The sequence below is a fragment of the Candida orthopsilosis genome (assembly GCF_000315875.1).
Source record: "Candida orthopsilosis Co 90-125, chromosome 2 draft sequence".
Lineage (NCBI taxonomy): Eukaryota > Fungi > Ascomycota > Pichiomycetes > Serinales > Debaryomycetaceae > Lodderomyces > Lodderomyces orthopsilosis.
Window position 1 is genome coordinate 1,575,443 of NC_018295.1, and position 27,932 is coordinate 1,603,374.

Genomic DNA, 27,932 nt, shown 5'->3' on the forward strand with positions numbered 1-27,932 from the left:
ATTTGTCGGCTATTTGAAAAGATTTTCAAAATTAACGGAAATTTGTCAAGTTTTGAGCAAAAAAGATCCAAAAACTGGACTATCATAGCCACTGATCTAAGTTAGATTAGATACTGAGGGATGCTCCCCGCTTTCTACAATCTCTGCACATATCTAACAATTTATTCCTGTTTACCATATAACCTATAATTTGAAGTTTGTCTCCCCTGCTTGGACATTTTTAAGAGTAACTGGGTAGTCAACGCTTCCAATACCTTGACCAATGTGCCATGAACCACCATCAACAACTAAAACCTCACCATTGACAAAGCCACCAGCTGGTGAAAACAAGTAGACGGTAGCGTCTGCAATATCTTGTTTAGATCCCAATCTTTGTAAAGGAACTTTAGTCTTAACATGATCTAAAGCGCCAGGTGCTAATCTCTTCATACCTTCGGTATCGGCAATAGGGCCAGGTGCGATACAGTTCGATCTGATACCAAGAGGTCCCAATTCAGTGGCCAAGGCATTTGACAATGCATCAACACCAGCTTTAGCGGCACCAACGTGGATTTGGAATGGAACTCCATAGTAGTGTAATGTAGCACTGACAAAGATAATAGCTCCTTTGTTCTTTTTCAATTCTTCAAAGCATGCTTTAACGGTGTTGAATGAACCAATCAAATCAATGTTGACAACCGAGGTGAATGCATTGGATGACAAATGAGTGAAATCAGCCAAAAAGTTTCCAGCAGCACCTGCAATAACGAAATCAATTCTACCCAATTCTTGGACTGCTTTATTTGCTGCAGCTGACATTTGCTTGACATCTCTAACGTCAACATTTGGCAAAGACAATACTTTAGCGCCGGGTCTCAATCCTTCCAATTCCTTGGCAGCAGCGTCAGTCTTTTCCTTATTTCTACCAACGATAGCTGCATTTGCACCTAACAAGATCAAAGCTTCAGTTTGAACTTTACAAATTGAACCGGCACCTCCAGTGACGAAAACAACTTTGCCTTTGAAAAGGTCTGGTCTCCAACTGCCTTGTGTGACATATGATTGATCTAATGTGGTCATTTTTATACTGGTATAGTATTAGTTGATACTTAATTAAATCTTCGTGACTGAGAAAAACTTTACTTATAAATATGTCTTTGAAGAACCCCACAGTTTGCAGAATTCCTTTTTTTCGCCCTTCCCACGCTAAAATTATTTTGTGTGTGTTAATTTGTCAGTATTATTTTTACAACGTTCCTCGGCAAATTAAATAAAAATAAAATACCCAACGGATTTATATGTTTCAATACAATTTTCAGATACATAATACATTATACATTGCAGTCATTAAGTAAACGGAGAGATAAAGTACATGCCTCGCACGTGTGCATTCTTTCTAAATACAAGTTATTGAGTCTAGAGTGCAATTTGAACGTACTTTAGCCGGCTCGCAAATGCGGAGAATTTTGCAACAACCGATAATCCGCATCATTAATTAAAGACCAAAATGGTACATCACACAACACAAAAGAGAGTAACAACTCAAAGTCCTCACTCAACTGTCATGCCCTCCGCGTCCACTAGCTTCCACTAGTGTCCCCTGCACAGTTTTGAATTCCTTTTTGTTTGCGGGGCTCTCTGATTTTGAAACATCTTTGGAGGAAAGATTATGCATATGAGAAACCGGTACTTGAGCAGAGTCGTTTTCATTAAAAGAATTCTCTTCTTCGAGGTCCACGACACTTCTCCTTTTAGTCATGTTTTTAATTGTGGCATCTATTGGTTGATGTAAATCTCGTGGTCTTTTGTCTCCAATGTTTGAATCACCCTGGTCTGGATTGTGGCTGTCATATTCCTTATTGGCATCAATTTTTGCATCGCTTTCCACTTTAAAGTTTCCATTTCGCGATGAACTTATCTTCAAGAGCCTATTACCGGAGCCCCTCAGTTTATGGCTAATACTCTCCAAATTCAATTCTTCAATATCTTCGTGGCAACTGAATCCATTGCGGATAAAACTTTCATGGATTCCTAGTTGCTCCAAATTGGCTTCACCACATATTCCTAAGGTCGTGGTCTCTGTTTCATTGAAATTGTTGTCAACTAGTGCAGCTATACTCTGCCCTATTTTCATGCATGATACAGATTGTAAAATAGCACCATGATATTTGCTCAAATATTCGGCAATTGACTTGAAATTCCTCCTTTTTCCAAAATTTTTTGCGTCGCTTTGTGTCCGGATAATATTTAAAAAGTCTAAACAAGCTGAATTGCACATGTCATCTTGATTCGTGACTGATTCAAAATATAGAAACAATGCCTTGAGGATATCATGTTCAAACATATAGGTTGTTAGGTTGTCGTCGTTGAGCAAAACAATGCTTCTCAAACACCTCACAACATGGAGTTTCAAGACCTTTTTACATGGAAAGCTCAAAAGCTTGACCATTCCGTTCAAGATATCATGTTCAACAACAAAATTCTTAACAAGTGCACTATCGTGCTCTCTAGTGCCAAAAATGATGAATTCGCATAGTAGCAGAAATAGGGTCGAGTCCGCTCGTGATATTGTATCAACTGCCTTTATAGAATTGCCCATAGCAGTAATTTTGGCAAACAATTTTGGTGTCACCTTCGTGTAAAAATCTTTTAGCTGATAACTCATGTTAGCTTGGTAGCTGTTGTCCTCACCATGTTTATTTCCATTCTGTCTCGCGGATATTTCTCTTGCTTGCAACTTGTTTGCAACTTTCTCCAGGAAGGAACTTTCTATATTTGTTAAAACATTGGGGTCCAATAATGTTCTCAATGCTTCAAACGCCTGATATTTCATTCCCGCGTGCTCTTCATTGACTATTATGTCACTCAAAGTCGACAAAAACTTTCCATTGAATGAACATAATCCAGCTTTGCTCTCTTTTATCTCCTTTTTTGAACCATTTTCATCGCCAATCGGCCGACTTGAATTTGTTTCATCCTGACATGACCGTAGTGGAGGTTCAGAATTGTCAATTGCCGGTTCCTGATCCTCGGAATTTGTCAAAGCAACATTCTGCTCTATTATGGAAACAATCAATTCAGTGCCCATTATTCGCACCTGATCTTCTGAGTCACCGAGAGCAAAGTTTACCATTGTAAATAATCCTGGTTTTACTAGCAGTGCAAAAAAATCGTGTTTTTGAATTGACTTTGCAGTTTTCACATATTGGTGAAGCATCCTTACTCCATCACGCTTAAGTTCAATACTTTCTTTGTTTTCATAAATATCAAATAACTTTTCAAGAACTCCCGTGCTTGCTAAATACTCCAATATCTTGATTTGGTTGGCATATATCATAGAGTTCAACTGGCTGATGGTCTGATCATCAAGGTATCTTATCAAAATAATTTCCTTCAAAACAGTTAAAGAGTGATCTCGTTTGAAGATGTCCAGCTCATCTATTGGAATCACAGTTTTAAACAGCCTATTTTCAAAAAGGGCTCTGTGTCCAGGCTTAGCCCCAGTAGAGCTTGAATCATACTCCAAAATCCCTGCGAGTATATAGATATTGTTTTCGGAAGATAGTATATCCTCAAGTAATGATGGCTCATTATACGATAGCAACATTTTGGCAATGCCACTTAATTGTTGCAAAGCTGTCGTGTTTCCACTGGATTCGGCATCTTCAAAGATTTTCTTTAGTTTATCAAAGTATTTGCATTCCACCAAATAGTCCAGGATACTAGTTCTTGTAAATTGCGAATTAGCGCATTGGTTTAAGCTTTCCAATACACTTTCCAAATTTTCCTCATTTGGCAACGCAGGTGGGTATCGAACGGGGCCAGTGACTAGTTCAGTAATATCATCGCCTTCAGGTAGCCTAGAAATGACATAATACAATGATATGTTTGGACTATAGTTCCCTTGTTGCACTTTGATGATGAAGTCGCACAAATCGGCGCACCCCTCGGTTTCTTGAAATGACAAGGCAAGATCTGACCCAGAAGGATCTGTCCAAACTATAAGAGTATCCTGCTGTCGCTGATACTGAATGTTTCCTTCTAGATTGGATTTGAGAATAATCTCATCTATTTTTGATTCTTTTCGTACAAGGAAGTAGGGGACTTTAGTGTCTTTGTCAATCTCCCCAATGCAAAACCCAGTTCCGTTGTCTATCCAGTCTTCTCCTTTTAGTAGATACACTTTGACTCTTCTCGGTGTCTTGCCCGCAGATTCAAGCCGTAGTAACCCCTCCTTCTTGGACTGTGTTAAGGGAGTTAGATATTCATTACCGTCTGCCTCTTGTTCCACCATTGTGATGTGTGTTTACAGGATTTTTAATGCACCGTCGGGCGTAGCTGAAATACTTTTTAAAAATGGCCCCTTCTCTTTCGAAATACTTATTAATACTTGGAGTTTCTTTTCTAGAAGTGATTGATTATAACTGGTCAGTTGTGAAAACTGCTCCCTCCCAGGTGTGTTTTACTTTTTTTTCTTCTTTGTTTTAGATTAATCAATTGTTTACGCGTTTCTATTTCTCTATATACAAATTCTTTATCTGCACCACAATCTTTAATGACTTAAAAGAGCAGCACTGGTCAAACTCCTCAACCAGTCTCGTTGTTCAACGTCATGTGTATCTTCAACTTCTCCCCATTCACCAGTTTGAAGGATCGTTTCCAAGTTTCCCAACTCTATGATCTCTTCGACGGTTTTGTACCAAAAAAGGTCATTGGAGTCCCTATTCAATTGGAAAATATCTCTCATTCTTGGTTCATCAGAAACATTGGATCTCAAAACCGACACAGCACAAAGGAATGATTTTGTAGTAAGAATAGATTTTTCTAAAGCAACAAATTCAAAAATGTCTAATTGGTCTAACCAGTCTATCACCACTTGCTGAGTTTTCAAGCTTTGCTTATTTCCTCTCAAGCCATCTTTTTCACAGTCCAAGAACTTCAATTCAATTCTCTCATTCTCCTTGAGTAAGTTTCTGCTCAATCCATACTTTGTAAAAAAATCATTGTACTCTTCGATCAAAGGACGATAAAGTTCCTCCTGCCTAACCCTCAACTTCCCATCACAGTCTTTTGCTCCTGCAAAGATAAGACAAGTATCTGTGTCGAGATATTTCAACATGCTGAGCTTTAAATCCTCAATTGCGAGCATTTCTTCACCTCCATCGTTATTAACTTCTTTTTGACTTCTCTTGGATTCTAGATCAATAGCTCTTGCTGCCAAGCCAGTCAATGGTAAAGCGCTAGATTTCAAAGATATTTTAGGCAAATGCGTCCATTCGTGTGCAATCAAGTAGGCTAATTGTTTCTTCTTTTCTGGTAAGGTCAACGGGAGGCCCAATGGCGTGCGCAAAGTCTTTCCATCCAATTGAATCTCAAACCTGCCAGTTTGTTGATTGTGAAAAACGTGGCCCTTATCCCAGAATCTACTACCTGTTTTTGAAAGTCGATTAGTTTCCGATTTGATGTTATGTTCAATTGTTTTGTCACCTCCCAGGGATGAGATATTTGCCAATCTATTTAAAGACAACGATGCATTTGAGAAGCATCTAATTCCATGATAGGCAAGTCTTTGAATTGGAGCTCTTTTCAATACCAACATTGCTTATACCTTGGTTGAAGGAAAGATCTTTGACCAACAAAATGATGAAGGAAAAAAAAATACGTAGACATTTCCATAACCCACTATATTCCACAGCAAACATGAATCAAGAAGCTTTACAAAAAGTCCTCATTGAAATGGACAATCAACTAAATAAATCAAGAGCAGAATTGTCCATGGTGAATTTGCAGTTGGATCGTGTGCATACAAACCTAAATGTTATCAAATCAACAAATTCCAGGCTAAATGCGTTAAATGCACCCGATGAAACGATATGGCAAGGAGTAGGCAAAGCATTTATTGCGGAAAAAACTGGCAATTACCTCGATCAATTATCGGAAGATGAAAAAGGATACAAGGATACAGAAAAGAATTTAAAAATCAAGCAAGATTATCTACAAACTACACTCGAGAAAACAGTTAATAGTATGACAAAGATAGTTGGTGAAAAAAAGTAGATTTGAATATACACACATTAATCATCTTCACTATCCTCCTCAACTCCTTCATCTAAAACTTTTCGCTCTATATCATCCGTGTCATTTGCCTTTTCAGCTCTCATTCGCTCTGTTAGGAAAACATTGATCTGATCTTGAAGGGTTGTAAGTGCTGCTCGTAATTCTCCCATTGCTGTATCTTTTGCCGCACTAGGCTTATCTCGATCTTCACCGCCAGCATTTAAAACTATATCAGAGATCTGTGTTGTTGATCCGTCAGTTGTATGTGGACCATCGCCAGGATGGAAGTCATGTGTGGCATCGCCAGATGTGTAAGTAGCAGTTGGTAACATTGTTTATTATTACTATACACTATGATCCTTAATTTTTATTCTCTTCGCGCTATTTGAATACGCATTAAATTTAATCTCAATAATTTCATCAGTTTTGAAATCTAATGTGGGTATATCATAACAAGAACATGACATAAGATATCCATATAACACCCTCAATATTGTTTCATCTGCTATGATTAACAAGTCTCCACTCATTCGTTCCATTTCCAAAATCAATGGCTCGATTTTGATTGCTAAATCATGATACGACTCTGCACGAGAAAAACGATAATGATAAGGATCTTTGATATACTGGGAATAAGCTTCAGGGAACTGCTTGGCGATATCCTCTTCGCAAAGAGTTCCTACAACACCTGGATTCTTTTGAGATAACTGAATCCTATGTCTAACATTAATGTTCTTCTGTTGAAGAAATTGGGTTGTTTCGATAGTTCGCTTTTTTACTGACGTCCACACCACCAAAGAATTGTCATTAACACCATCCACTCCAGCAGCAGGTTGTCTCATGTCCACAGATGGCTCTCTTTGTAACTCGGGTTTACCCTCAACTCTATCAAGATAAGTTTTGCCCTCCGATTTAAGCTGTGCTATTACAGTGTCTGTCAAGTTCTTGGCATACTTTAAACCCTCCTCATCCAATGGTGGGTCCTGATTAAAGTCCAAAGTATTTTTGTAGCATCGTGCCAAAAATACCGATCCAGACTTTATACTTCCATTCATGAGATAAAACACTACCTTGTTGATCAAGTAACCATAATTTGAGTTGTGCAATTCAATTCTCTCTCCGAAATTAATAAACTTGATATAAGACAAATCTTTTTCTTCTTGATTCAAACCCATCTCCTGATAGAATGGTGCAAGCGCTCTGATTCTTTCGCTATAATCCTTATAAGCAGCATCATAATCCCAATTGTTATAATCTGGTGACGACTTTGCTGCTTCTTCAATGTTCTTCATTACAATCGAGTCGTCCGTGACTAAACTCTCAATGAACACAACTTGTATCTTCAAATCCTTAAATCTTTTATGCAACTGTAATCTAAACTCAGGAATAGCATTCACGGCATCATAAATTGCAACTTGACCCTTGTCATTTTTAAAGAAATTCAAGATATCGTTGAGGCATTCATTAGCTACCTTTTCTCTCAAGGCATGAGCTTTGCCGCTCTTTGGACTTGGTACAAACAAGTCATGTGTCAAGTCGTCTTCAGCACTAGCTCTTCTATAATCACCCAAGTGGAAAGAATGGGTCTTTACCCCTAACCATCTCAAGTATCTGGTTAAAGATACTGATAAATGTGTTTTACCTCTCCCTGGTAAACCCGCAAGGGCGATAATGATTTTCCCCGCATGAAACAATCTACCTGACTCTGTTGAATATAACTGTGCTCCTCCTAGTTCGCTCAAAGGGTCTATTTGTTTATGTACTCCATCAATCCCGGTAATGTCACTCAACCTCCTTGGTGGGCCACCTACTTCCAGAGGCAAGTCAACCAAATTTGGTCGAGCATTGTTGTGGAATGACCAACGTTTTGTTGTTCTCATTTGGTTTCTGGATATAGGTTGAGCTCCAAATCCATGGACGATTTCCGTATCTTCATCATCTGAGATAACTGCGTCGTTTGCGGACATGATTTCGATTAGGTGATTTTTGGTGGGGTTGTGTTTCTAGTCTTATTCACTGTTGGATTGTCAGGGGAGTAAAAATATATATCTTACTGCGTAAAAAACGGTTCTTTTGTGTCCGAAGTGCGACAATGATTTTACGACATTAATTTGTAGCGATATCCCATTAAAGGTGCTGCCAAACTAGCGTCAGAAGGTATATGAGGGATCAAAGGAGAAGCAATTCTTAATTATCTGTTGGCACCATGTGAAACGGAAAGCAGTTTGGATTATCAACCAGATGGTTATTCCGGATCATAATCTTGCAACAAAAGAAGTAATACAATCACACAAAAGTTGACAACAAATGCCACTTGCTTCAAGATAGCAGAATGAAAACCAGTCTTCTGGACTCTTTTATTGGTTGTCCAATATACCCTATAAATGTGCGTTGACTATTGATGCATTTGATGTTGATAAACTGATAAAGAGTCACGTGCTAGGGTTGATCTTCTTTTGCGATAAATTTTGGTAGCGTCTATTGTTGGAGAAAAAAAAGAAAAATTTTCTTAATCATTTTTTTCTTCTCAAAAGTAAAAATTTTTCACTTTCTTATTCTGTTGAAGTTCATTTAATCCACAACTAACAGCAAAGATGGCTAAGATTTCACAAGGTATGTCAAAATGCTTTCATGTTATTTGTTTCATGTTACTTGTTTCATGCTAAATGTTCTAGGCTTTATACTAACCTATGATTAGACGTTTCATCATCTCGTTCAAAAGCCAGAAAGGCTCACTTCACCTCATCTTCAGTTGAGAGAAGAGTCATCATGTCTGCTCCATTGTCAAAAGAATTGAGACAACAATACAACATCAAGTCATTGCCAATCAGACAAAATGACGAAGTTTTGGTCGTTAGAGGATCAAAGAAAGGTTCAGAAGGTAAAATTAACAGTGTCTACAGATTGAAATTCTCCGTACAATTGGAAAAATTACAAAAGGAAAAATCCAACGGTGCTTCAGTACCTTTGAACATTCACCCATCAAAAGTTGTCATCACCAAATTGCACTTGGACAAAGACAGAAAAGCTTTGATTGAAAGAAAGGGTGGTAAATTGGAATAAATGTATAGTTAATTAATAAAGGTTCTGTGTACATTATTGACTATGCGGATCACACATGGGTTTTAAGAGATGTAGATGTTTCAGGCGATACAGATGGAAGAAATGTACCATTAGCTCGATTTTGTAATTAAACTCCCAAGTGGAAGCTGATTCTAACTTGATTGATGCTTTCACACAGATTGAAAGGGTAAAGCAAGTTACGATTAGATTGAGTTCTTCGCAAACGTAAACCCTCTAGACGCACGAGAGAAAGTAGTCTCAAACGACTACAAAAATAAGTACATCGTTCATAAAAGGTTAGCCAACTAAAAATGAATCAAAGTCAAATATTGGGATCTGGACTTGTGGACCATCTCCAATAATACTCAAGTATGAGCTTCAACAGGCCTTTGCCATGATAGCAAAAAAAACTCTAATCATGGTTCTTTGAAGCTTTTTAAAAATACAGTCCAAGGCGGGACTCGAACCCGCGATCATTAACTCCGGAAACTAATACCTTAACCAACTAGGCCACTCGGACTGTGAGAAATAGACACCCGCTCAGGAGGCGGCGTCGACCACTATGCCAAAGGGCAATGTTTGTAAGATGTGTTGTAGTAAATGCCCTCCATATGAAGCAAAATACGAAGATCTCTTTGACCTATTTTTGTTAGCTCGTAACCTTAAGGATACTCTCTTGTGTATTCAAGTATAGCTAATAATTGTATGATTCTGCAGAATTGATTTCATGACCCACGAATTGTGTGGTAACAATATCTTGCAATTCATAGTTCATGGCCCATTTTCTCTGACAATGGTGATCAAAATCGACGAAAACTTTACCAGAACCTACATTTTAATTTGGTTGAGTACTTTTACAAATCCCCCTTATGTTTCATAGCTTCATCAAATGTCTCCATGCTGTTTTAACCCATTGAAATCTAAAATATACAAAATTATTAATTGGTAGCGTGGTGCAATCTCCTCCAACTGTGATTTGAATTTTTTTCAAATTTAAGAAGTCACGAAGAAACTTATTTCCCTTCAGTGTACATCGACTATGAATATCTTGAGACCAAATTCTTCACTTTTGAAACCACTTAGGTTTGGAAAGATTCCAATTACGCAATTCATATTACCAGTTAATGTAATATCAAGATCATACATCGCCTCTTCACCATCATTACATTCATCACTATTGCAAAAGATTCCCACCTACAAATCTTCCATACTTCCTTACTCCACAAAGTCTGCTCCACCGCCGCCACCTTCTCCTCCACATGATAAAGATTTTAAGGGTAAACGAATTCTCAACAGAATCACTCGTGCTTTTACCTTTTCATTATCATCAGTAATTGTTCTTGGTGCTGCTGCAATTGCACTCTTGGTCATTTATCTCATACTTTCAGAATTACTTTTACCTTCAGGAGATACACGTACATTCAACAAGGCTGTTAAATTAGTTGAGAAAAATGAACAAGCGCAAAAGGCATTGGGCTTTCCAGCTGGTGAAAGATTGAAAGCATATGGAATTGTTGCTGCTGATAAATGGGTTCGTAACAGGCCGGTTCAAAGCTCAAAGACCAGAACCAAGGATGGTAAGGACCATTTAGTGATGAAGTTTCAAGTCGAGACGGATACAGGTAGAACAGGCGTGGTTACTTTGGAACAAGTCGATAACTCATGGTGGAAAACTGAGTTTGAATATATGGCGTTGGATGTAAGAGGTCACAGAAGAATATATATTATTGAACCTGAGAAGCCGAATATTGCCAGACTAGGAAAAGGTTCGGGCTTTTTGGGTTTGAATTGGGGACCTAAAAAAGACTAGATATAAAAACGAGTAAGTATTTGAATGGTGGAGATAATGCAGATACATTTGATGTTTGTTTTTTGTGTGGTGTTTTGATGGTTTTGTATTTGTTGCTGCTCAGTTCCTTCTTTGACTTATTGGGTTTTGACTTTTTTTGATCCTTCGGTGGCTCGGTCAGCTTTTCACCATCCTCTTCCTCATTGATGCCATTTACTTCCTCAATATCAGGTTTTGGTTCAAAGATTTCAGGTGTTCTTTTACGATTGGTCGAATCCAATAAGGTCTGACAATTTCGTCCATCTGTGGAGAACTTTGTACTCAAATCAACCGAAACTCTTGCAATTTCACCTCTAGCTTGAAATGTGCATATTTCTTTTCTTCTACCAGTTTGTTCATAGTATTTATTCAATGCATACGATACTCTTATCATAGGATTGCAGTCGCTATATTTACCATATTTGCCCAATCTTCCATTGGCATTTATCTCATCGCAATCTACTTTGAAGCAAAGGTCCTTGAGTAAACTTTCTTCATCAAACGACCCCGTATCAACCACAACACATGACAACGATTGCCACAAACATTCACACTTGCCAATATCAGGAGTTGGTGGTAGCTCAAACGATACTTTCCAAATGTCTGATGGCATATCGCATGTCAATCCAGGGCGACCCTCTACTTCATCAATCGGTACGCCGATAGGATTTATCGCATTGAACCTCGTTTTCAATGTTTCGAAATCAGGCAACTTGACAATTGTACCATCTTTTTTATTCTGCACCACCCCGTAATGGTTCACTTCTTCAAAATATTCGTACGCAATACCTCCTGACCATGTCTTCCTCATTGTTGATCCAAATAATGTTTCAACCTCAGTGAATGGGCGAGGAGTTATAATATTGCAACCAAATTCACTAAAAAAAACCGGTGCAGGATAGTTTGCAAAAACTGCAGTCAACTCACGGTATCCCGAAGTCATGTAAGTGGAATATCCACACCACTCGTACACATTTATGGCAAAGAAATCAGATTGTGAATATTCGTCATCTAAATCACATACAAAATAATTGGCCAAATTTGCTCGGATTGAGGCATCATCGTTGGAAGCATAACCAACTGGGATCTTTCTGTATTCTTGCTCATGAATGTACTGCTTAACATCCCTAACAGCACTTCTAACAAATGGAACTGCATCGATATTCAGTTGAGAATTAGCAACTTCATTACCAGCAAAAAATCCCAACACATTATCATATTTTTGCAAAGCATCAACCACAGATTGATAACGACCCATGAGCTCTGTATCCCATCTAGGAAAGTCCCTTCTGATAGAAACATAAGGTTCTGACAAGTCAGCCAAGACATAAATCCCAGCTTCAGCAAACGCCTCCATACAAACATCATGATTGGCATTTGGATTTATTTGATAAATTCGCACAACATTGACACCGAGTTCTTTCAAATATTGTAAATCACGTAAACAGGTAAATGGATTGGCCAACGGATCGATGTAGTTGGTTTCAGTGGTTGTATCAAAGACTTCACCTTCTTCACGAGACTTTTGATATGCAATACCTTTAATAAAAAATTGCTCGTTGGTTCCACTGTTGTAAAATTTGTTACCAACAACTTTGATGGGATAAAGTGGTAATGTGTCTTCATCTTGATTACCAGCTCTAGCTGTGATAATTGTGGCTAATGTGATGAATGCTAGAATTAACTTATGCATGTTGTCTAAAGAATGGTTGCAAATTGGAGCAAAAAAAAATTTACAAAAAGGGCTATCGTTTAAGGTTTCGTAAATTAATAGTTATACAAGTTAAAATATTTCATACAATTGTTTAAACTCCTTCTTTCCTCTACATTCAAGCATGTAGATCTCATTATCACTGATCTTGATCAATAATCCAGCCTTACCTATTTTCTCAATAGTTTCACTCTTTCTATCATCAGCAATTACCCAACTAATAGCATCACTGGCACTACTCAACCGTAAACGATACACAACTTGCTGATGATCAATAATCCTGTCCACACACAAATCCATCATTGACATTATCTTCCACGAAGATGGACTGTTTCTCTGGGAGTAGGAGTGTAGCTGTTTTTGCAAACGAATAGTCATCTCAATTTGTCTGGTGTGGATTGCATTAGGATTGTTTAATATACATGCCTGGGACAAGTCGTCCGCGTTGATTGAATTGGAAAATGAGCTCAAGCTAGTGAAGGTGGATGATTTGCTGGGATTGTCCATCAACGATGAAGACAATGTTTCACTTGAGAGCAACTTGGCGGAATTCAACGAATGGTGATTCCGAGTCGTTTTAGTGATAGAATTGATGGAGCTTTGGAGATTGCTTGCAATTTCCGAAATGAGTGCCCCTTTTGAGCATCTGATCATTATTTGCATCGTTTCGTTATTAATTGAATTCTTTGATTGGATTTGTAGATCGGACCCTGAAGATGATCTGACGTCTGTGGTTGAATTGATATCAAGTAACAACACTGGCTTATCTATAATATCTTCAATATCTTCATCATATTCTTCCTTGAATACGAGAAACCAACCTTTTTGTGCCTCTTGATTAATAGCAATTTTCACGAAGACATGTTCAGCAGCGGTAACCATCTCCCATTTTCCATATTGTGGTTTCCATTTGGAAATTTTGATCGCTTTGGGCGAAGACTCTGAAATATATTCATCAGATGTTTTGTCCAGGTTGATGGCATCTTTCAATTCTGCTGGTATAATTAAATCATCCTGTTTGGTAATACTAGTCACTGATGCATTGATATGCGGTTTGAAAAAGTATGTAGATGTTGAAGATGGCAAAGCAAATGGTGCTGGGATGGTAGAAACCGATCTGGTAATAATTTTTTCTGGATTCGGGTCAGTCTCGGTTATATTTGTTTGATTGTCGCCAACTGGACTTGATTGCAGCTGCGCTTTTTCTTGAGCCAAAGTTTCTTGCGATTCACTCAAATCAACTCTAGATGACTTCTTAAAGAAAGTTAGGATTGACTTTCTTCTCGGTTTCTTTTCTGGATATCCTTTGAAGGATGGTTGATGTGACTTTCCAAAGTTACTGATATCAACAGCAGATCCAGTTGACAATTGGTACATTTTTGGTTTCGCTCCTAAATCCGGGGCAGAAGTTGCATTATTTTGGTACATTTGTGAACCCTCAATCGGTCTTTCATCAATGATGTCATTATCTGTCGATTGGATACTCTCTGGTGAGCAGTATTCTGCTTGATAAGATTTTGGTCTCTCTTCATCATTCAGGTAATCATCGGAGTATTTCCTTTGATTTATAATTTGAAACAACTTTTCATCTTCATCATTATCACCTTCACTATTGCGCAGCTCAGTGATGACCTTTTTCATAATTGGCAACGATTTGTCATATTGCGACCTTATCGATTCAGAACTAGCTCTCGGTTTCGTTGCTGGCGGTGTTGGTGGATCGTAAAGCTCTTTGAAAGAAGTATGGCTAGCCGTCTGTTGAATGTTGGACTCTTGTGTTACAAGTTCAGCATCAGACACAATATTAATTCCTAACCCCGACATGTTGTAAGAACTGGACTCTGAATGTATCAAAAATTTTTCACTCATTGGAGAGTTATCACGTTCTAACGGACACAACTTTGAAAGGTACTTGGTCCATTTTTCACATAAAACATCATCTTCGAATTGTATCAGCATTGAGCCCTCTAGATTCTCTGTTGACAGGAAATTTATAGCCTTCAAGTCAATGGTATGATTTGAATGGGATAACGATAACTCGTTGACTCTGAAGGGTGGATATTTCAAAGTTCTGCGTGTCTTGTATTGACTATCCTTGGTGATATCCAAAACTGCCAACGCATTATAGTCTCCGGTGCCGATTAAATCAAGAAGCAACAATTCAATTAGAGCTCCACTGAGTGAAACATTAGCGTGTGCAGTTCTCCGTACAATCTGGTCAGCCTTGAAGTAGCTTGACACAAGCTCCTTTTGTTTGAGCACTACCGATGTGAATGATTGAATGTCAGAAAACAGAATGTTGTTCAATTCCCTTGATTGTGAAACATTCTCATAATTGTCATATATGGCCCGTAAATGTTTTGAAATTGTTGATAGTTTTTCAAGTATAAATGGATTTCTCAAGTATAGAGTGCAATTGTTGACAAAGTTGGCATAGTTCTTCAAGTTGTTGATCGGAGTAATCAATCTTTTCAATGTCGTAGAATCATCAACCGCTACAGCATTTATTTGGACAATGTATTTCTCAAACAATACAATGTTACCATCCTCGAACCATAGTATCAATTCATTTATGAAATGTTTGAACTTTTCTGTCTCATAATGCTCATAACCTTGTGTTGCTTTGGTGATGAGGGATAAAAGTTGGTTATTCTTGGTGTATAAACCCCTAGCAATGGATGATAACGTAAAGGGAGCATTTGGCGGCAAGTGTGTTTTCAATTGCTTTGCAATCCCAAGTATTTCTATCAAGTCATTATTCTCCGATGAGACAACATGGTGAAAATTCTCTAATAGAGATTGCATGCTTTCCTTCAGTGAAATACTCGTTTGGTCGGTTCTATGTGCGTTAATCATCCTCGCACTCAATGGAATTGGACGAAAAGGAAAGTTTCTTCGGTGGATAACGATGTTTAAATGACTGAGAAAAGCCCCAAAAATATGTACAAATATATATATGAAATGTTTGTGGCTTGGGTAGAATGAATAAGTAAAAATTGAACAATAAGGGAAATATGAAAACAATGAGTTTAAGTCGGTCGTAGGTTTTGATATATATAGCACTAACCTTGATAAAAATATTGTTGAGTTCTTTGTATATACAGTATGTTTCCCAAAGGAGTTAAATTGGTGCATTAAAGCTTTTGTTGATAACTTTTTTGTCTTCCTATCCGGCTTTGTGTATTCTATGAACGCGATTATTTTATTTTGCAAATATGGAATATCGCGTTTGTATATACATTTCCGTCTTTAATTAATGGATAGATATAAGCAATGATAATTTATTCATCGGCATTAATTCCTCATTTGATACTGCTTTGAAAGCGTCTTAATCCTTTGATTGGAAAAATCAAGATGATAATCAAAATATATCAATATTTTCTATTGATGAATGACCTAGGTGTTTAAGCATAATTTAGGCGGAATCATACCATACCTCAACTAATAGGCCACATTGACCTCTGTTTCATCCAAAGGACGCAACTTTTGGAAACGAAGTCGTTCGTTATACAACGACTACTCAGCTTCATTTATTTTGGTGTCCTCCGGTCCATGAATCAGTTGCAGCTTAACCCTGTAGGAATCTCAGCTTCATTTTCATCAATACTCTCTTGAAACAACCCAATCTAATACTTTCTCAATTCCGGCACCTGTTTTGCCACTGACTAATTCAATGCTCCAATGATCTCGTTCGGGAATTACCTCCTCTAACTGCAAAAGTCGACTCACGCTTTCCTTTAATTGTTCCACTTCGCTTTCTGGTATTAAATCAGTCTTATTAATGGAAATCAACAAATATACCCCAACTAATCTATCCTGTTCAATAATTTTGCCGCGTAACTCTTGGTACGACTCTTCTATTCGCTCCAAACTGAGACCATCAATAACCCATAATACAACATCGGTCTTGTCAAAATAATTACTCCAAAATGCCCTTAGACTTGTTTGTCCCCCAATATCCCACATGTTCAATGTATACTCTTTATAAAGCAACGACTGGATTTGAAAGCCCATAGTTGGTGAAATGCTGTTCACATCTTCATGTAACATATTTTTAATAATGGTAGTTTTGCCTGAGTTATCAAGACCTAAAACCAACATTCGGATTTCCTTCTCCTTCCTTTTCTGGTTTCTAATGATTGTTAAAAGACCCATCCCGGAACACGCACAATTTGTTGTTCAACCAAATCAAATCAAAGTGAAAATCGAAATTAGCCGCAACTTTGATTCAGAAATAAAATTTTGCCGTTTGCTGCAAAAAAGAATCCAATTAAGTACCTAAAACGATGTCCTAGAACAGTTCAAGGAATAATGGTTAAGGATACAGAAAATAGCAGTCCAAGAAAGCAAGAAACCCAACGCTCCATCTACGATTTCACCCAAAAGCAGGTGAATAAAGAGAATGAAGATTTCGTAAAGGTGACGCGATGCGATCAAATCAAAGAGGAGACTGAAGTTAACGGCGGTTTTTCCAACGATGGCCCAAGAGCGGCAAAGGTGGAACCTATAATCAAATCAGAGCCATTGAATGAGACGAATGGAACCAGTGCTGACAGCGAGGCGACAATTAAGGTTGATCTCGAGACCTCGTTGCTATTTCAAACCCCAAACTTCGACCAAGATTTACCAGAGGATCCACGCGAGCCTATATCTCATGAATCTAGCGTCTTTTGTCCCGTTTGCGAACTTGATATATCGTCATTGGACATACGCGAAAAGACTGATCACGTAGATACCTGTCTTGTACGCGTGACGTTTGTGGATGAGAAACCAAAAATAAAAGCCACTACACTGATTCTTAACAAGCGATCACCATTACCAAAGGAAAAGAATGTAGGGGCCACGAATGGAAAGAAACGGAAAACCGAAAAGGAGAAAAGACGATATATAAACATTGAAACTAATACAGAAAAGAAGATAAAGATCATCAAACCACCGGCAACAACTGCAAGTTCTTCTATATCGCGCAGAAATGAAATCTCGGCGTTAAAAACGATGACTTTTCCTGTTGATAAGAAGCTGGGGTCAAATTACCAAGTATCCGTTGACGCGTTTTGCTTTGCACCACACCCTGTTATTGACAAATACTTTTTGACTCATTTTCACGCTGACCATTACGGAGGAATATCCAAGAAATGGACGTATGATCGGGTTTTTAAAGATGATACCGATTATGATAACGATGAAAAGTATAAACGAGTTATTTATTGTACTGAGATTACTGGTAAGTTGCTAACGTTGTACTTTTCAATTGATCCACGTTTCATTCAACAAATGGCTATGGATACACGGTACAAAGTCAGAGATTATGGTCCAGTTGACGTTGCTGATGGTGGTTTTATCAGTGATGAGGATTCACCAGGGTTGTATGTTACACCGATTACTGCAAACCATTGTCCTGGTGCTGGAATTTTCCTTTTTGAGTCCATCGGTTTGGATGGGAATGTACACCGCATTCTTCATTGTGGAGACTTTAGAGTCAACATGACAATATTGGACCATCCTTTGCTCAAGAGATTCAGTGTCTCATCTCAAAGGTTTGAAGATTCTTTGAGAATCGACAAAGTGTATTTAGACACAACATACATGAACCCCACCTACAATTTCCCCAAGCAAGAATTGGTCTGTGACACCATTGCGCAATTGTTTGAACATTTAACCGCCCAGGATGACAACATCACGAGCAATGACTTGTTCAACACTTGGTTTGGGATGTTGACACAGTCAAGAATCACTGATTTCTGGAAACCTACTTCAGCAATGAAAAAGAAAAAGTTTTTAATATTGGTGGGGACTTATGTGATTGGCAAGGAACGGTTAGCGATTGCTATACTGAAAAAGCTTCATTGTCCCATATATGCGCTGAACATCAACAATAGGAAGAACAAATATGATCTACTACGAACTTATGAGGATGAATACTTAGATCTGGTCTTAACTGATGATGAATTGGGGAGAGGCTATGGTTCCGAATGCATTGTTCATCTTGTTCCGATGAATATAGTTGGCTCAGTGCAAGAGTTATCCAACTATTTCAATCACAATCGTTACTATGAAGCTTTTGAACGTTGTGTTGGATTGAGACCAACAGGTTGGAGTTTTGCGCAAAATGGAAAGAAGGAACCCGAATCCCTGGACTCGATCCAACCAACACCTTTACAGGCAGTGGCAGATTTGATGGCAAATACCACTACGTATACGTATATTGACAACATCCTATCGCAAGCTCCCAAAAACAGAGGCAAACATAAACCCGATCAAGAGTTGTACCGAATATATTCGCTACCGTATAGTGAACATTCTTCATTTCGAGAATTGGCTTATTTCGTGGTATTTTTCAACATTGGTCAAGTAATTCCTACTGTCAATTGCCACAATGAATTCAATCTTCAGCGTATGGAGTCCATTATTGGAACCTGGGAGCAGTTGAGACGCATCAAGACTGGTCATATGAACGAAGTGGATGCAACTGTTACACCTGAATTGATTGAGCAAGTACAAAATTTGTCCTTAAATACGTTTTAGAGTACATAAGATTTCTATAAAGGGCCTTCAGGGTATATAGGGTACATCATTTAGTTTCATGGTTTCTTCACTTTTGGTTGATAAGCATTTAATATCTCTTCACATTCAGTAGACAGTTTGCAATCACTCCATTGTGCCACAAGATCGCCTTCCTCGTAAGTGTAATCGTTGGCATTATTTTGCGAGTGTGCGGCACATATGATTTTTGCTGGTACTAATGTGGTCTTACTCAACACAAACGGGTGCCATTGTAAAAGATGCGTTAATGCAGAATCAGGGCCATAGGGGAAACTTTGATAATTCAAATAAAGCTCATTACTCCATACTTCTGTGACTGCTTTACCAACTGGTCCATTTCTAACAACAAACGAAGTTGTCTCAATCTTTTTGTCGGATTGAGTGAGTATCAACTGGGTATTCTCAGCTTTGATGCTCTTGTAAGTCTTAATCAATCCAGTTTTAGGAATCAAAGGTTGATCCCTCAACATTTGCGGGTTCAAAACCTCTGAATTTAACAATTTCTTTTGAATATTCACCGTCATATCCATTATAAGCCCATCTTCATCAAGATACCAAAACCACTTAGCATGTGGGAATGCAAACATTGCAGCACGCATGCAAAACAATCTAACCCACTTTGATTTTTCCTTATCTGTCAACGCAACCATAGAATTTAATTGTGGAATGAACTCTTGTGCCCAACGAACATAGACTCCATATTTTTGGAAATGGGCATAATCAACACGATTTTGAACAATTTTCGCCAATCCATCGACCGAATACTTGTCGAAATACACAGCAGTAACTACAATGACTTCAGGATAATTTTTCAAACTTTTAGGTTTGAATACAATTCGATCTTGGTTTTTGAAGAAATTCTTAGCTTTCATAAACTGGTCTTTTTCATTTTCATCTTTCTCTTTCAACTTCTGTACCGTTGGATCTGGATTATCGAGAACACTCAAAGGCTGGAGGACCATATTGTCGTCAATTTTTGCCAGATGAACTAACTTCTGAGCGGTCAATTGTTTCAAAAGTGAAGCTTGTTCTATCGGTGGATAAATGTATTTTGATTGTTTCTCAATGACGTGTTTGGTGGTGTATGGGTGTGCTGGTGGATAGTGAGGCACTGAAGATGAGCGAAACATGATCGATAGTATTGAAAAGGGGGCAAAAAGGTACCATACCACTATGATCCCAATTATCATCAAAGGTAGGCTTCTGCGTTGATTGAGTCTACCGAAAGTCGCAGGTAAGGGTAGGTATGACGGATTGGATTTACCATATCGAGGTTTAAATGCTCCTGATTTGCCAAACATAATCTTGGCTTGCAGATCAGTTTGAAATTTGAGATGTGTGCGTGATGATCAACTGTGGTTGGTTACCCTTTTGAATCGATGTCAAAAATTATGTTTTCAAAATTTTTTTTTTTGTTTTCTTTTCGCTTTCGTTCTGTTTTAAGAGATTGAATCCTTAAATATTCCTACCAGACAATAACTTACAGAAATTTCGTTTAATTACTGAGTCTACTTACTTTGGATGCTCTTTATTTATTCTATCTTCAATCACTTGCAAGGCAATTTGTCGTCTTCTCTCGGCCACAGAACTGGCAATACTCTTGTTACTTTGATTCACTTGTTCCAGTCTCTTTTGTGCCCTCGTATTACTTTGTTGAACTGTTTCATCGTTGAATGGAGTCACTATTCCCAAAAGGACAGATAATTCGTATACTTGATTGAACACTGGCCCAAGGTAAGGTTTTGTCACTGCTGGGAAAAACTCTATTAATTGAAAAGTATCAGACGCATCACCAATCAAGACACAACCAGAACTTGAATCATTCGAAACAACTGGTAAGATAGGTTCTGTACGTAATGCTTGGAAAAATCTCAAGTAGATAAACGAAGCAAAGAAACTCACGGTGGATGGCACAGCTGGATACAGAGATTGACTAATAATTGCAGACCAAAGCCCCAAAATTACCAACAACGCAAATGGCACATGCTTTACTCTAAAGTTGACCAACCCTTGAAACAATACAATGTTGTGTTCTGGAATCAACTGTTTAAATACAACAAGGAAGCCAAAATAGTAGGATATACCACCACCCAATGGAGTATTCATGTTCTTTGCATCTTCTCTAATTAAATTGGATATAATAGCAATCAAAACAGTAATCAAGTTGGTCACACTACCAACGATCAAAACAAATTTGATCACTTCCATGCGTCCCCAAAATCTTTCAACAAATCTACTGCCAACAAACAACACCAGAAACGAAAAAATGAAAGAAACAATGGATATTTCAGCAAAGATGGCTAGTAAAATCACCCAAGGGTTGAATAATGTTGTACTGGGAACCAATTGAATGAACAGAACTAAGATGTCATGAAAGTTCAATTCTTCAGATCCGGACGTTTGTGAGTCTTTGAAAATTCGATATTTGATGACAAACAAAAATGCGCTGATGGAGGTTAAAAGTCCCAACAATATCTCCGTAGATAGTGGAATGTCCTTGCCTCGTAAGAAACTCATTTCAACGGTGTAGCTATGGTTGTGTTGTAATTGAATAAATTGCTCGTCAGTTTCCCTGAAATTTAACGTGGCTTCTAATTTTTGTCTTGAGTTAAAACTTTGAAAAAGGTGGTGCCATGCATATTCCGCCACACGTACCATAAACTCTACATAGTCCCAATCAAATAACAAAATACAAGTAATTCTTCAAATTTATCTATAAATATCAAACATCAAACTAAACAAAACAAATAGAGTAATAACAGTTTCCACTTTCAGTGATCAGCACTTATCTAAATGCGTTGGTAGAGTATGCTGTAGTTTTACCTGTGTACCTTTCACTCAAGTAAGACCAAGTGTATGACTTTGGTCTGTTTGAGGTACCGGTATCATTGTTTGAAACATTTCTTGGTTGGAATAATCCGTAAGCAATTGAACCCTTCGATCCAATGTCAGCAAATTGATCAACCTTGACAGATCCAGAGGCAACAGCTGGGGCAACAATGATGACAACAAACAAAACGAGCACAGCAAAGTACAAAGTGACGTATTTTCTTACCATTCTCTTTCTCAATCTAGCTTGCTTCAATGAGTAAATTGGTGGTCTGATCAATCTAGATGGTTTCAACCAGAACAACATCATTGAGTGCCATCTATCAATCAAAGGGACAGCCAAGATAGGTAATTGACAGAACAAGATGATATGAGCCAACACGAAATCACCAGCAAACTCGGACATTTCCACGATCTTGGCAACAAATTCACGAGATGGTTGGGTGAAGGCCATCCATCCCATACCAGTGTTGTACCACTTACCAGTCCAGAATGCAGTATTTGCTTTATCGTTCTTGAATTCCCTAGTCAAGAATGCCAAAGTCAAGAACTTGAACAACAATCTTTGCACGTAAATCATGGTGGCGAAACCCAACAACATTCTAGCAAAGTTGAAACCTTCCATGACCCACATAACAATGAAGAATACAATGTGAACAATTACAGCAATTCCGTGAGCAATACCCGCAATGACAGCACCGGTCTTTTTACAACACAAGCCCATCATTGGACCAGCACAACATGCCATACCAACACATCCGAACAAAACACCACAATCAATGACAACTGGTGCCAACGAACAAACAATAAGTCTCAAGACAGAGTTGACTTCTTGCACGTTTTCATCACCATCAATTTCGTATGGGTACTTACTGACACCTGTTTGAGCATTGATAAAGGTAAATGCAACATAAAGACCGGCAGTGTAGATCAAAGTTGGAAGGAAATCGGCAAACAAAATGTTTGATCTGTGAGCTCTTGAAGCGTCCCCTGCAGCTTTCTCGGAAACATCTCCAGTCAACTTACGCTTGAAACCAGTAACACGAGATCTAGAAAGTCTGATGTAACCGATCCATGAGTTTCTGTGCCATTTGGTGTTACCTCTTGACAACCATCTGATAAAGTCTCTGTAATCAATGAAAAAGTCTTCCCAAGCGAATTGGTGTGGGTTGAAGATGAATGGTGAAAACATCAACGAAGACAATGATGCCCAGAACCACAACAATGGGGCTTGCCAGTGGGCAACAGTTCCGAACAACAAAATCAACATCAATCTTGCACCCATGTAAATAGATGAATCAGCGAAACGCGAATACAAGATGGAGAATGGGATTCTTGAAGTAGCGAAACCTCTACCAGTTGAAATATATCTGGCACCACCAACAGTCAAATCAGTGAAAACAGATGACGAGTAGATTTGTGCAACAAAGACTTCAAACATAGGCGACAAGGAAATGAAATGTCTAACAAATCTTTGACAGGCTTTCCATACACCTCTTTCAATCAATTCTTGAACAACCAATGGAATGAACGAAATGAAGAAGACAATGAAGATCGACAACGTATAACGTCTAACCCAATCAACGGCAGGGGAGATATTGTAACAACCAAATGGATACAAGACATCGGTAACTGGAACATCTCTATCATATGAACAGATGATTGATTCATGTGCCAATGAGTTCAAGTTTGCCAAAACCAACATAAAGACTTGCAAAGATAATTGAATGAACAAGTTATTGATATGGAAACCTGGGTGACCATAGTAGAATGACAAGAATCTATCCAATGGCAATTGAGTTGACAAGTAGTAATATTCTCTAGACAACATTTGTTCACCCATACCAGCACCAATTTTGGTTGTGAAATTCAAAATAGATCCGAAACCCATATCTCTACCTTTACCACATTGGTAGTATTCACAATGCTTGATCTTACCACCTCTCATCATTGCATTCATACCGGCGTAAATATCTTCGTTCAAGTGCAATCCTTTCTGTGCTTTGGAAACACCACCTCTCGTCAACATAAATGTAGCATTCAAGAAATCGGGGTGTCCATAATGTAACTTACCACCAATTTGAGCCAAGGTTCTTGCAAATAAAGTACCGAAAGTTTGTTCTTTACCAGCAGCAACATCACCCAAAACACCAGAGTTTTCTGAAAAGATATATTCTCTAGCACCCAAAATGGCAACAGGAGCCTTCTTTTCGTGTAATGGATCTTCAGTTTTCAAATCTGGAGAGTATGGGTTGACATGTTCAACATTCAATTCTTCGAATTCAGCCAAAACAGATCTAATCTTCAAACATTCTTCCAAATAGTTATCTTGATTGGCATCAATCAATTGAATGTATTCACCTCTGTGGAAAATAATAGCATGATTTTGGTTATCTGATTTCCCATCACCCAAAATTGGATTACCAGACAATTGGACTCTGAATTTAGGACGACGTCTACCATTTTCTAACATTTCACAATGACCATCAATCAAAGCGGAGTAAACTCTTGGTTCCTCATCCTCATTCAAAGCTGGTTCTTCATCCAAGAAAGCGATTTGTAAATCTGGGTAAGCACGCAACAAGAATTCGGCATTCTCCATTTCATCATCCTTGAACTTGGACAATCTTTGCATAGAAACCAAGAATCTAAATTTTCTTCTGGCCATCTTTTCCAAAGCCAATTCCAATCCTTCTGGATCACCGCCGAAATATTGCACCAATTCTGGGTTTTCAACTCTGTACAAAAGCTTGATGGCTCTGGCATAATTCATAAAACCAGAAACTGTTCTATACAAAGTTTGTGATCTCAATGAAGCCCAGATTCTTGTTCTCAAAGTGTACTCGGGAGCAGCCGATTTGAAACCAATACAGTAGAATGGCAAGTCATCGATCTTAGATTTCAATCCATCTTCAGAGGCTTTTTCGGCATCTTCGCCATTTTCATAAGCGGCTGTTTCCTCTGCCAAAATCTTGGTATCCTTAACAAAACATTCCCATTCAACTGGATGCAATTGCTTCAAGTATTCCAATAATGTAACCCTTGAGAATTGGTCATCCTCCCTAATAATTTCTCTCAATGATAACAAAATCTTTTCGGAATAGTGTGGAGTGAAAACAGTGAATGTTGGCATATTATCAACAGGAACAGGTTCGGGCATTGGTGTAGCCAATGATTGTGCAAAGAATGAAATTCTTCTCTCGGCTTCTGAGTTTCTTGGGAAAAACTCCGTTTCAAAGTTGTTGTCATCTTGAGAAGCAAAAAAGGTTGGTGCTCTCAAAGTCCTCTTTCCTTCAATTTCCGATGGAACTTGGTGGTACAATAATTTTTGAACGTGGTCAATGGCTAACAAATGTTCTCTGTACATTGAGATAACAATAGCATTCCAAATTTGTGAGATAAGAACCTTTGGTTTGTACTTGATCTCCATTTCGGTAGTGGCTAAAATCTTTGAGTAGATTCTCTTTGGCAATCTGGTGAAAATGTTTCTCCATGGAGTCAAGATTGAAATACCCAAGTAGAATGAACGACCAATGGAAAAGATACAGTTACAGATAATGTACCACAAGTAAGTATCCAAGAAGAACAACAACAAATCGACAGCATACATCAATCCCAAAACAATCTTGGCTTGTTGTCTACAGACAATATCACCATACCAAACTTCACCTGTACATCTCATTGTGGTCTTTGACAAATTTCTGATTGCATCTCTCAATGACAAAGTCAAGAAGAAATAAGATTCAACCAACTTGGCAAGAAAAACCAAGACCCACAACAAGTAAGACATCCACATGTCCAAACCTCTCAATTTGACAAAATTTGCCGTGAAAGTGTGTGATGATATATATCTTCTAGACCTTTTGTTCATATACGAGGTAAACAATCCTCCCAAAGGCATAACAGCGAAGAAAACCAATGTTGCAACAGCAATAAAAAATCCAACAACCGAAAGGGCATATGAAGATTTAGAATACAAGGTTAATCCAGCAACTTTAAAAGTGTATACGACTGGGGCCAAATTTACCAAAAAGATCAAAATCAAAAACATCAAACGACGAGTCAAGTGTTGAGCACCGGCCCATTCTCTAGGAACAAACATCCATTCAAAAAGTGTGGCAAGAATCTGAAGAAATGCAGCAATGATACCACCAATGGCACAAGCCGCCCATCTAGATGATGCAAGGGGTTGCTGATTGATGGTTTGAACATAGTTTTTTGTGTACAAAGTTGGGGAGTTGTAAGCTGTATACATCCAGTAAATAGTTCCGTGAATAATCCAAATTCTGTTGAAATTGGTGACAAAATGTAACCAGGTTCTGATTTCTTTATAGGTTTTGAAGAAAACATTGCTCCATTCAACTTCACCTAATCTCAAGTAACGTTCTTCTTTTGGAATATCTATTAATCTCGTACCATCAGTAAAAATGATTCTTGAAACACCCTCTGGGTACCAGAACAATTGATTGACATCGTCGTAACCAATAACCTTGTTGTGATCTTTTTCACGCTTAACAAATCTACCTTCATAAATCTCGTAAACTTGTGATCTGAGAAATCTGTACAATGGAGTAATTACACGATTCAAATAGTCACCTTCTGGAACTGGCTCTTGTCTTTGTTGACACAATGGTGATTCCAAGTAATCAACTGCAGTCTTGTAAAGATAACACAAACATTCTGGTGTAAACCGAACTTGATTGGCTTCACCCCACAATAACAAGTAAAGAGCAATATCGCGAACCCTTTCCTCTGGGGTCAATGTGTTCATCTTGGCTTTCCATCTGATCTCAGCAGCTTCCAACGAATAGTCACCTTCCAATTCGTTAGCTAACGCATCGACATCTTCACCGTGTTCTTCAGCAGCTTTTCTGGCTTTCTTGGACTTCTTGGAAGCCTTTCTAGCCTTTCTACCAATTTTTCCCAAAGTCATATTGGCAAATCCCAAAGTGTCATCCAAATCTTGTTGTGAAGAGAAGAACCATTTTCTATAGTTTGCATTGTCACCTCCAATGTAGTCCGCGTGCAAACTCAACAAAGCTTGGGCTGGAGCCATACGGGAAGATCTAGAATCTAACAAAGTCATAAAATAGTCAAACATGTTTCTCATTGAATCTCTTTGGAAACCAAATTTGTTTGTCAAATCAATGAAAATGTCCTCAATGTGTTCAATTTTGATTGGTGCTTGAGGATCAGCTGACCATGCTGGATATGGCAAGTTGGAAGACACTTGAAATTGAGTTGGATCATAACCTTGGCCTTGAACACCATAGATTGGTGTCGAAGCCCCTGAAGATCTTGGATCTCCACCATAACTCATTTGAGATGGAGTATATTGAGTACCATATTGATCATAACCTGGAGTTCCAGGAGCTTGACCATTGTAGCTGAAATCCGAGAAAGCTTCTGGATCAGCATTATAACCTTGTGCATTCATTGGATGTGCGCCATATTGGTTTGGATCATTGTATCCATCCATATCATATGGCTGTTGATGATATTGTGCATTTGGGTCATAGTAGTCTTGATGTTGAGGTTGTTGATTCAAATCATCGTAAGGCTGTTGTTGATTCATATCATATGGTTGTTGGTAGTACCCATCATTAGGCATACCACCCTGTTGGTTAGGGTCGTAGTAGTTGTGGTTATTATCGTTATACGACATCTATAACAGTTAGTAATCCCCTTCTATCTGATACGACAAAGTATTTCAAAAAAAATGTAATGTCAAAAACACGAGATGTGTGGTTAGATTTCTGAATCGAATGGGAAAAAAAAAGTTTTGACTTTTGTAGCGAATGATCTAGGCTTGTGGAATCTGGTCCCCTACTTTTCTTGATGATGTGATTCCGTTTGAAAACACGACAAAACCAATAGTAGGAATTTGAAAGTAGTGATTGAAAAATAGAAAAATACTCTTCC

The 27,932-nt window shown here is 38.2% G+C and overlaps 15 protein-coding genes and 1 non-coding gene across 16 annotated transcripts; 4 read left to right on the forward strand and 12 right to left on the reverse strand. All coding sequences in view use genetic code 12, as the record gives it.

Moving 5' to 3' along the window:
• Positions 1-183: 183 nt before the first annotated feature.
• CORT_0B07500 (Sps19 protein) lies at positions 184-1,059 on the reverse strand (the record flags this gene model as incomplete). The annotated part of the gene is made up of 1 exon (XM_003867845.1): positions 184-1,059. One exon carries the CDS (start codon positions 1,057-1,059, stop codon positions 184-186), a length of 876 nt encoding a protein of 291 aa, XP_003867893.1.
• Positions 1,060-1,534: 475 nt separating this feature from the next.
• CORT_0B07510 (Psy2 protein phosphatase PP4 complex subunit) lies at positions 1,535-4,273 on the reverse strand (the record flags this gene model as incomplete). The annotated part of the gene is made up of 1 exon (XM_003867846.1): positions 1,535-4,273. One exon carries the CDS (start codon positions 4,271-4,273, stop codon positions 1,535-1,537), a length of 2,739 nt encoding a protein of 912 aa, XP_003867894.1.
• Positions 4,274-4,531: 258 nt separating this feature from the next.
• On the reverse strand, positions 4,532-5,578 carry CORT_0B07520 (Atp12 protein; the record flags this gene model as incomplete). Its single annotated transcript, XM_003867847.1, has 1 exon — positions 4,532-5,578. One exon carries the CDS (start codon positions 5,576-5,578, stop codon positions 4,532-4,534), a length of 1,047 nt encoding a protein of 348 aa, XP_003867895.1.
• Positions 5,579-5,619: 41 nt separating this feature from the next.
• On the forward strand, positions 5,620-6,036 carry CORT_0B07530 (Pfd1 protein; the record flags this gene model as incomplete). The annotated part of the gene is made up of 1 exon (XM_003867848.1): positions 5,620-6,036. One exon carries the CDS (start codon positions 5,620-5,622, stop codon positions 6,034-6,036), a length of 417 nt encoding a protein of 138 aa, XP_003867896.1.
• Positions 6,037-6,053: 17 nt separating this feature from the next.
• Positions 6,054-6,368, reverse strand: CORT_0B07540 (Gon7 protein; the record flags this gene model as incomplete). The annotated part of the gene is made up of 1 exon (XM_003867849.1): positions 6,054-6,368. The coding sequence occupies one exon, from the start codon at positions 6,366-6,368 to the stop codon at positions 6,054-6,056; it is 315 nt and encodes a 104-aa protein (XP_003867897.1).
• Positions 6,369-6,380: 12 nt separating this feature from the next.
• CORT_0B07550 (hypothetical protein) lies at positions 6,381-8,003 on the reverse strand (the record flags this gene model as incomplete). Its single annotated transcript, XM_003867850.1, has 1 exon — positions 6,381-8,003. The coding sequence occupies one exon, from the start codon at positions 8,001-8,003 to the stop codon at positions 6,381-6,383; it is 1,623 nt and encodes a 540-aa protein (XP_003867898.1).
• Positions 8,004-8,630: 627 nt separating this feature from the next.
• On the forward strand, positions 8,631-9,099 carry CORT_0B07560 (ribosomal protein L26; the record flags this gene model as incomplete). Its single annotated transcript, XM_003867851.1, has 2 exons — positions 8,631-8,649; positions 8,735-9,099. 2 exons carry the CDS (start codon positions 8,631-8,633, stop codon positions 9,097-9,099), a joined length of 384 nt encoding a protein of 127 aa, XP_003867899.1.
• A 446-nt stretch (positions 9,100-9,545) lies between these two features.
• CORT_0_Arg(CCG)_29 lies at positions 9,546-9,619 on the reverse strand. Its single transcript has one exon. It is a non-coding gene (tRNA).
• Positions 9,620-10,138: 519 nt separating this feature from the next.
• On the forward strand, positions 10,139-10,909 carry CORT_0B07570 (hypothetical protein; the record flags this gene model as incomplete). The annotated part of the gene is made up of 1 exon (XM_003867852.1): positions 10,139-10,909. One exon carries the CDS (start codon positions 10,139-10,141, stop codon positions 10,907-10,909), a length of 771 nt encoding a protein of 256 aa, XP_003867900.1.
• On the reverse strand, positions 10,896-12,620 carry CORT_0B07580 (Pga5 GPI-anchored beta-1,3-glucanosyltransferase; the record flags this gene model as incomplete). The annotated part of the gene is made up of 1 exon (XM_003867853.1): positions 10,896-12,620. The coding sequence occupies one exon, from the start codon at positions 12,618-12,620 to the stop codon at positions 10,896-10,898; it is 1,725 nt and encodes a 574-aa protein (XP_003867901.1).
• Positions 12,621-12,710: 90 nt separating this feature from the next.
• CORT_0B07590 (hypothetical protein) lies at positions 12,711-15,773 on the reverse strand (the record flags this gene model as incomplete). Its single annotated transcript, XM_003867854.1, has 1 exon — positions 12,711-15,773. One exon carries the CDS (start codon positions 15,771-15,773, stop codon positions 12,711-12,713), a length of 3,063 nt encoding a protein of 1,020 aa, XP_003867902.1.
• A 465-nt stretch (positions 15,774-16,238) lies between these two features.
• Positions 16,239-16,793, reverse strand: CORT_0B07600 (Cin4 protein; the record flags this gene model as incomplete). The annotated part of the gene is made up of 1 exon (XM_003867855.1): positions 16,239-16,793. One exon carries the CDS (start codon positions 16,791-16,793, stop codon positions 16,239-16,241), a length of 555 nt encoding a protein of 184 aa, XP_003867903.1.
• Positions 16,794-16,949: 156 nt separating this feature from the next.
• CORT_0B07610 (Pso2 protein) lies at positions 16,950-19,163 on the forward strand (the record flags this gene model as incomplete). Its single annotated transcript, XM_003867856.1, has 1 exon — positions 16,950-19,163. One exon carries the CDS (start codon positions 16,950-16,952, stop codon positions 19,161-19,163), a length of 2,214 nt encoding a protein of 737 aa, XP_003867904.1.
• Positions 19,164-19,219: 56 nt separating this feature from the next.
• CORT_0B07620 (Mnn11 protein) lies at positions 19,220-20,482 on the reverse strand (the record flags this gene model as incomplete). The annotated part of the gene is made up of 1 exon (XM_003867857.1): positions 19,220-20,482. The coding sequence occupies one exon, from the start codon at positions 20,480-20,482 to the stop codon at positions 19,220-19,222; it is 1,263 nt and encodes a 420-aa protein (XP_003867905.1).
• A 211-nt stretch (positions 20,483-20,693) lies between these two features.
• Positions 20,694-21,839, reverse strand: CORT_0B07630 (hypothetical protein; the record flags this gene model as incomplete). The annotated part of the gene is made up of 1 exon (XM_003867858.1): positions 20,694-21,839. One exon carries the CDS (start codon positions 21,837-21,839, stop codon positions 20,694-20,696), a length of 1,146 nt encoding a protein of 381 aa, XP_003867906.1.
• Positions 21,840-21,966: 127 nt separating this feature from the next.
• CORT_0B07640 (Gsc1 subunit of beta-1,3-glucan synthase) lies at positions 21,967-27,675 on the reverse strand (the record flags this gene model as incomplete). The annotated part of the gene is made up of 1 exon (XM_003867859.1): positions 21,967-27,675. One exon carries the CDS (start codon positions 27,673-27,675, stop codon positions 21,967-21,969), a length of 5,709 nt encoding a protein of 1,902 aa, XP_003867907.1.
• Between the last annotated feature and the right edge of the window lie 257 nt (positions 27,676-27,932).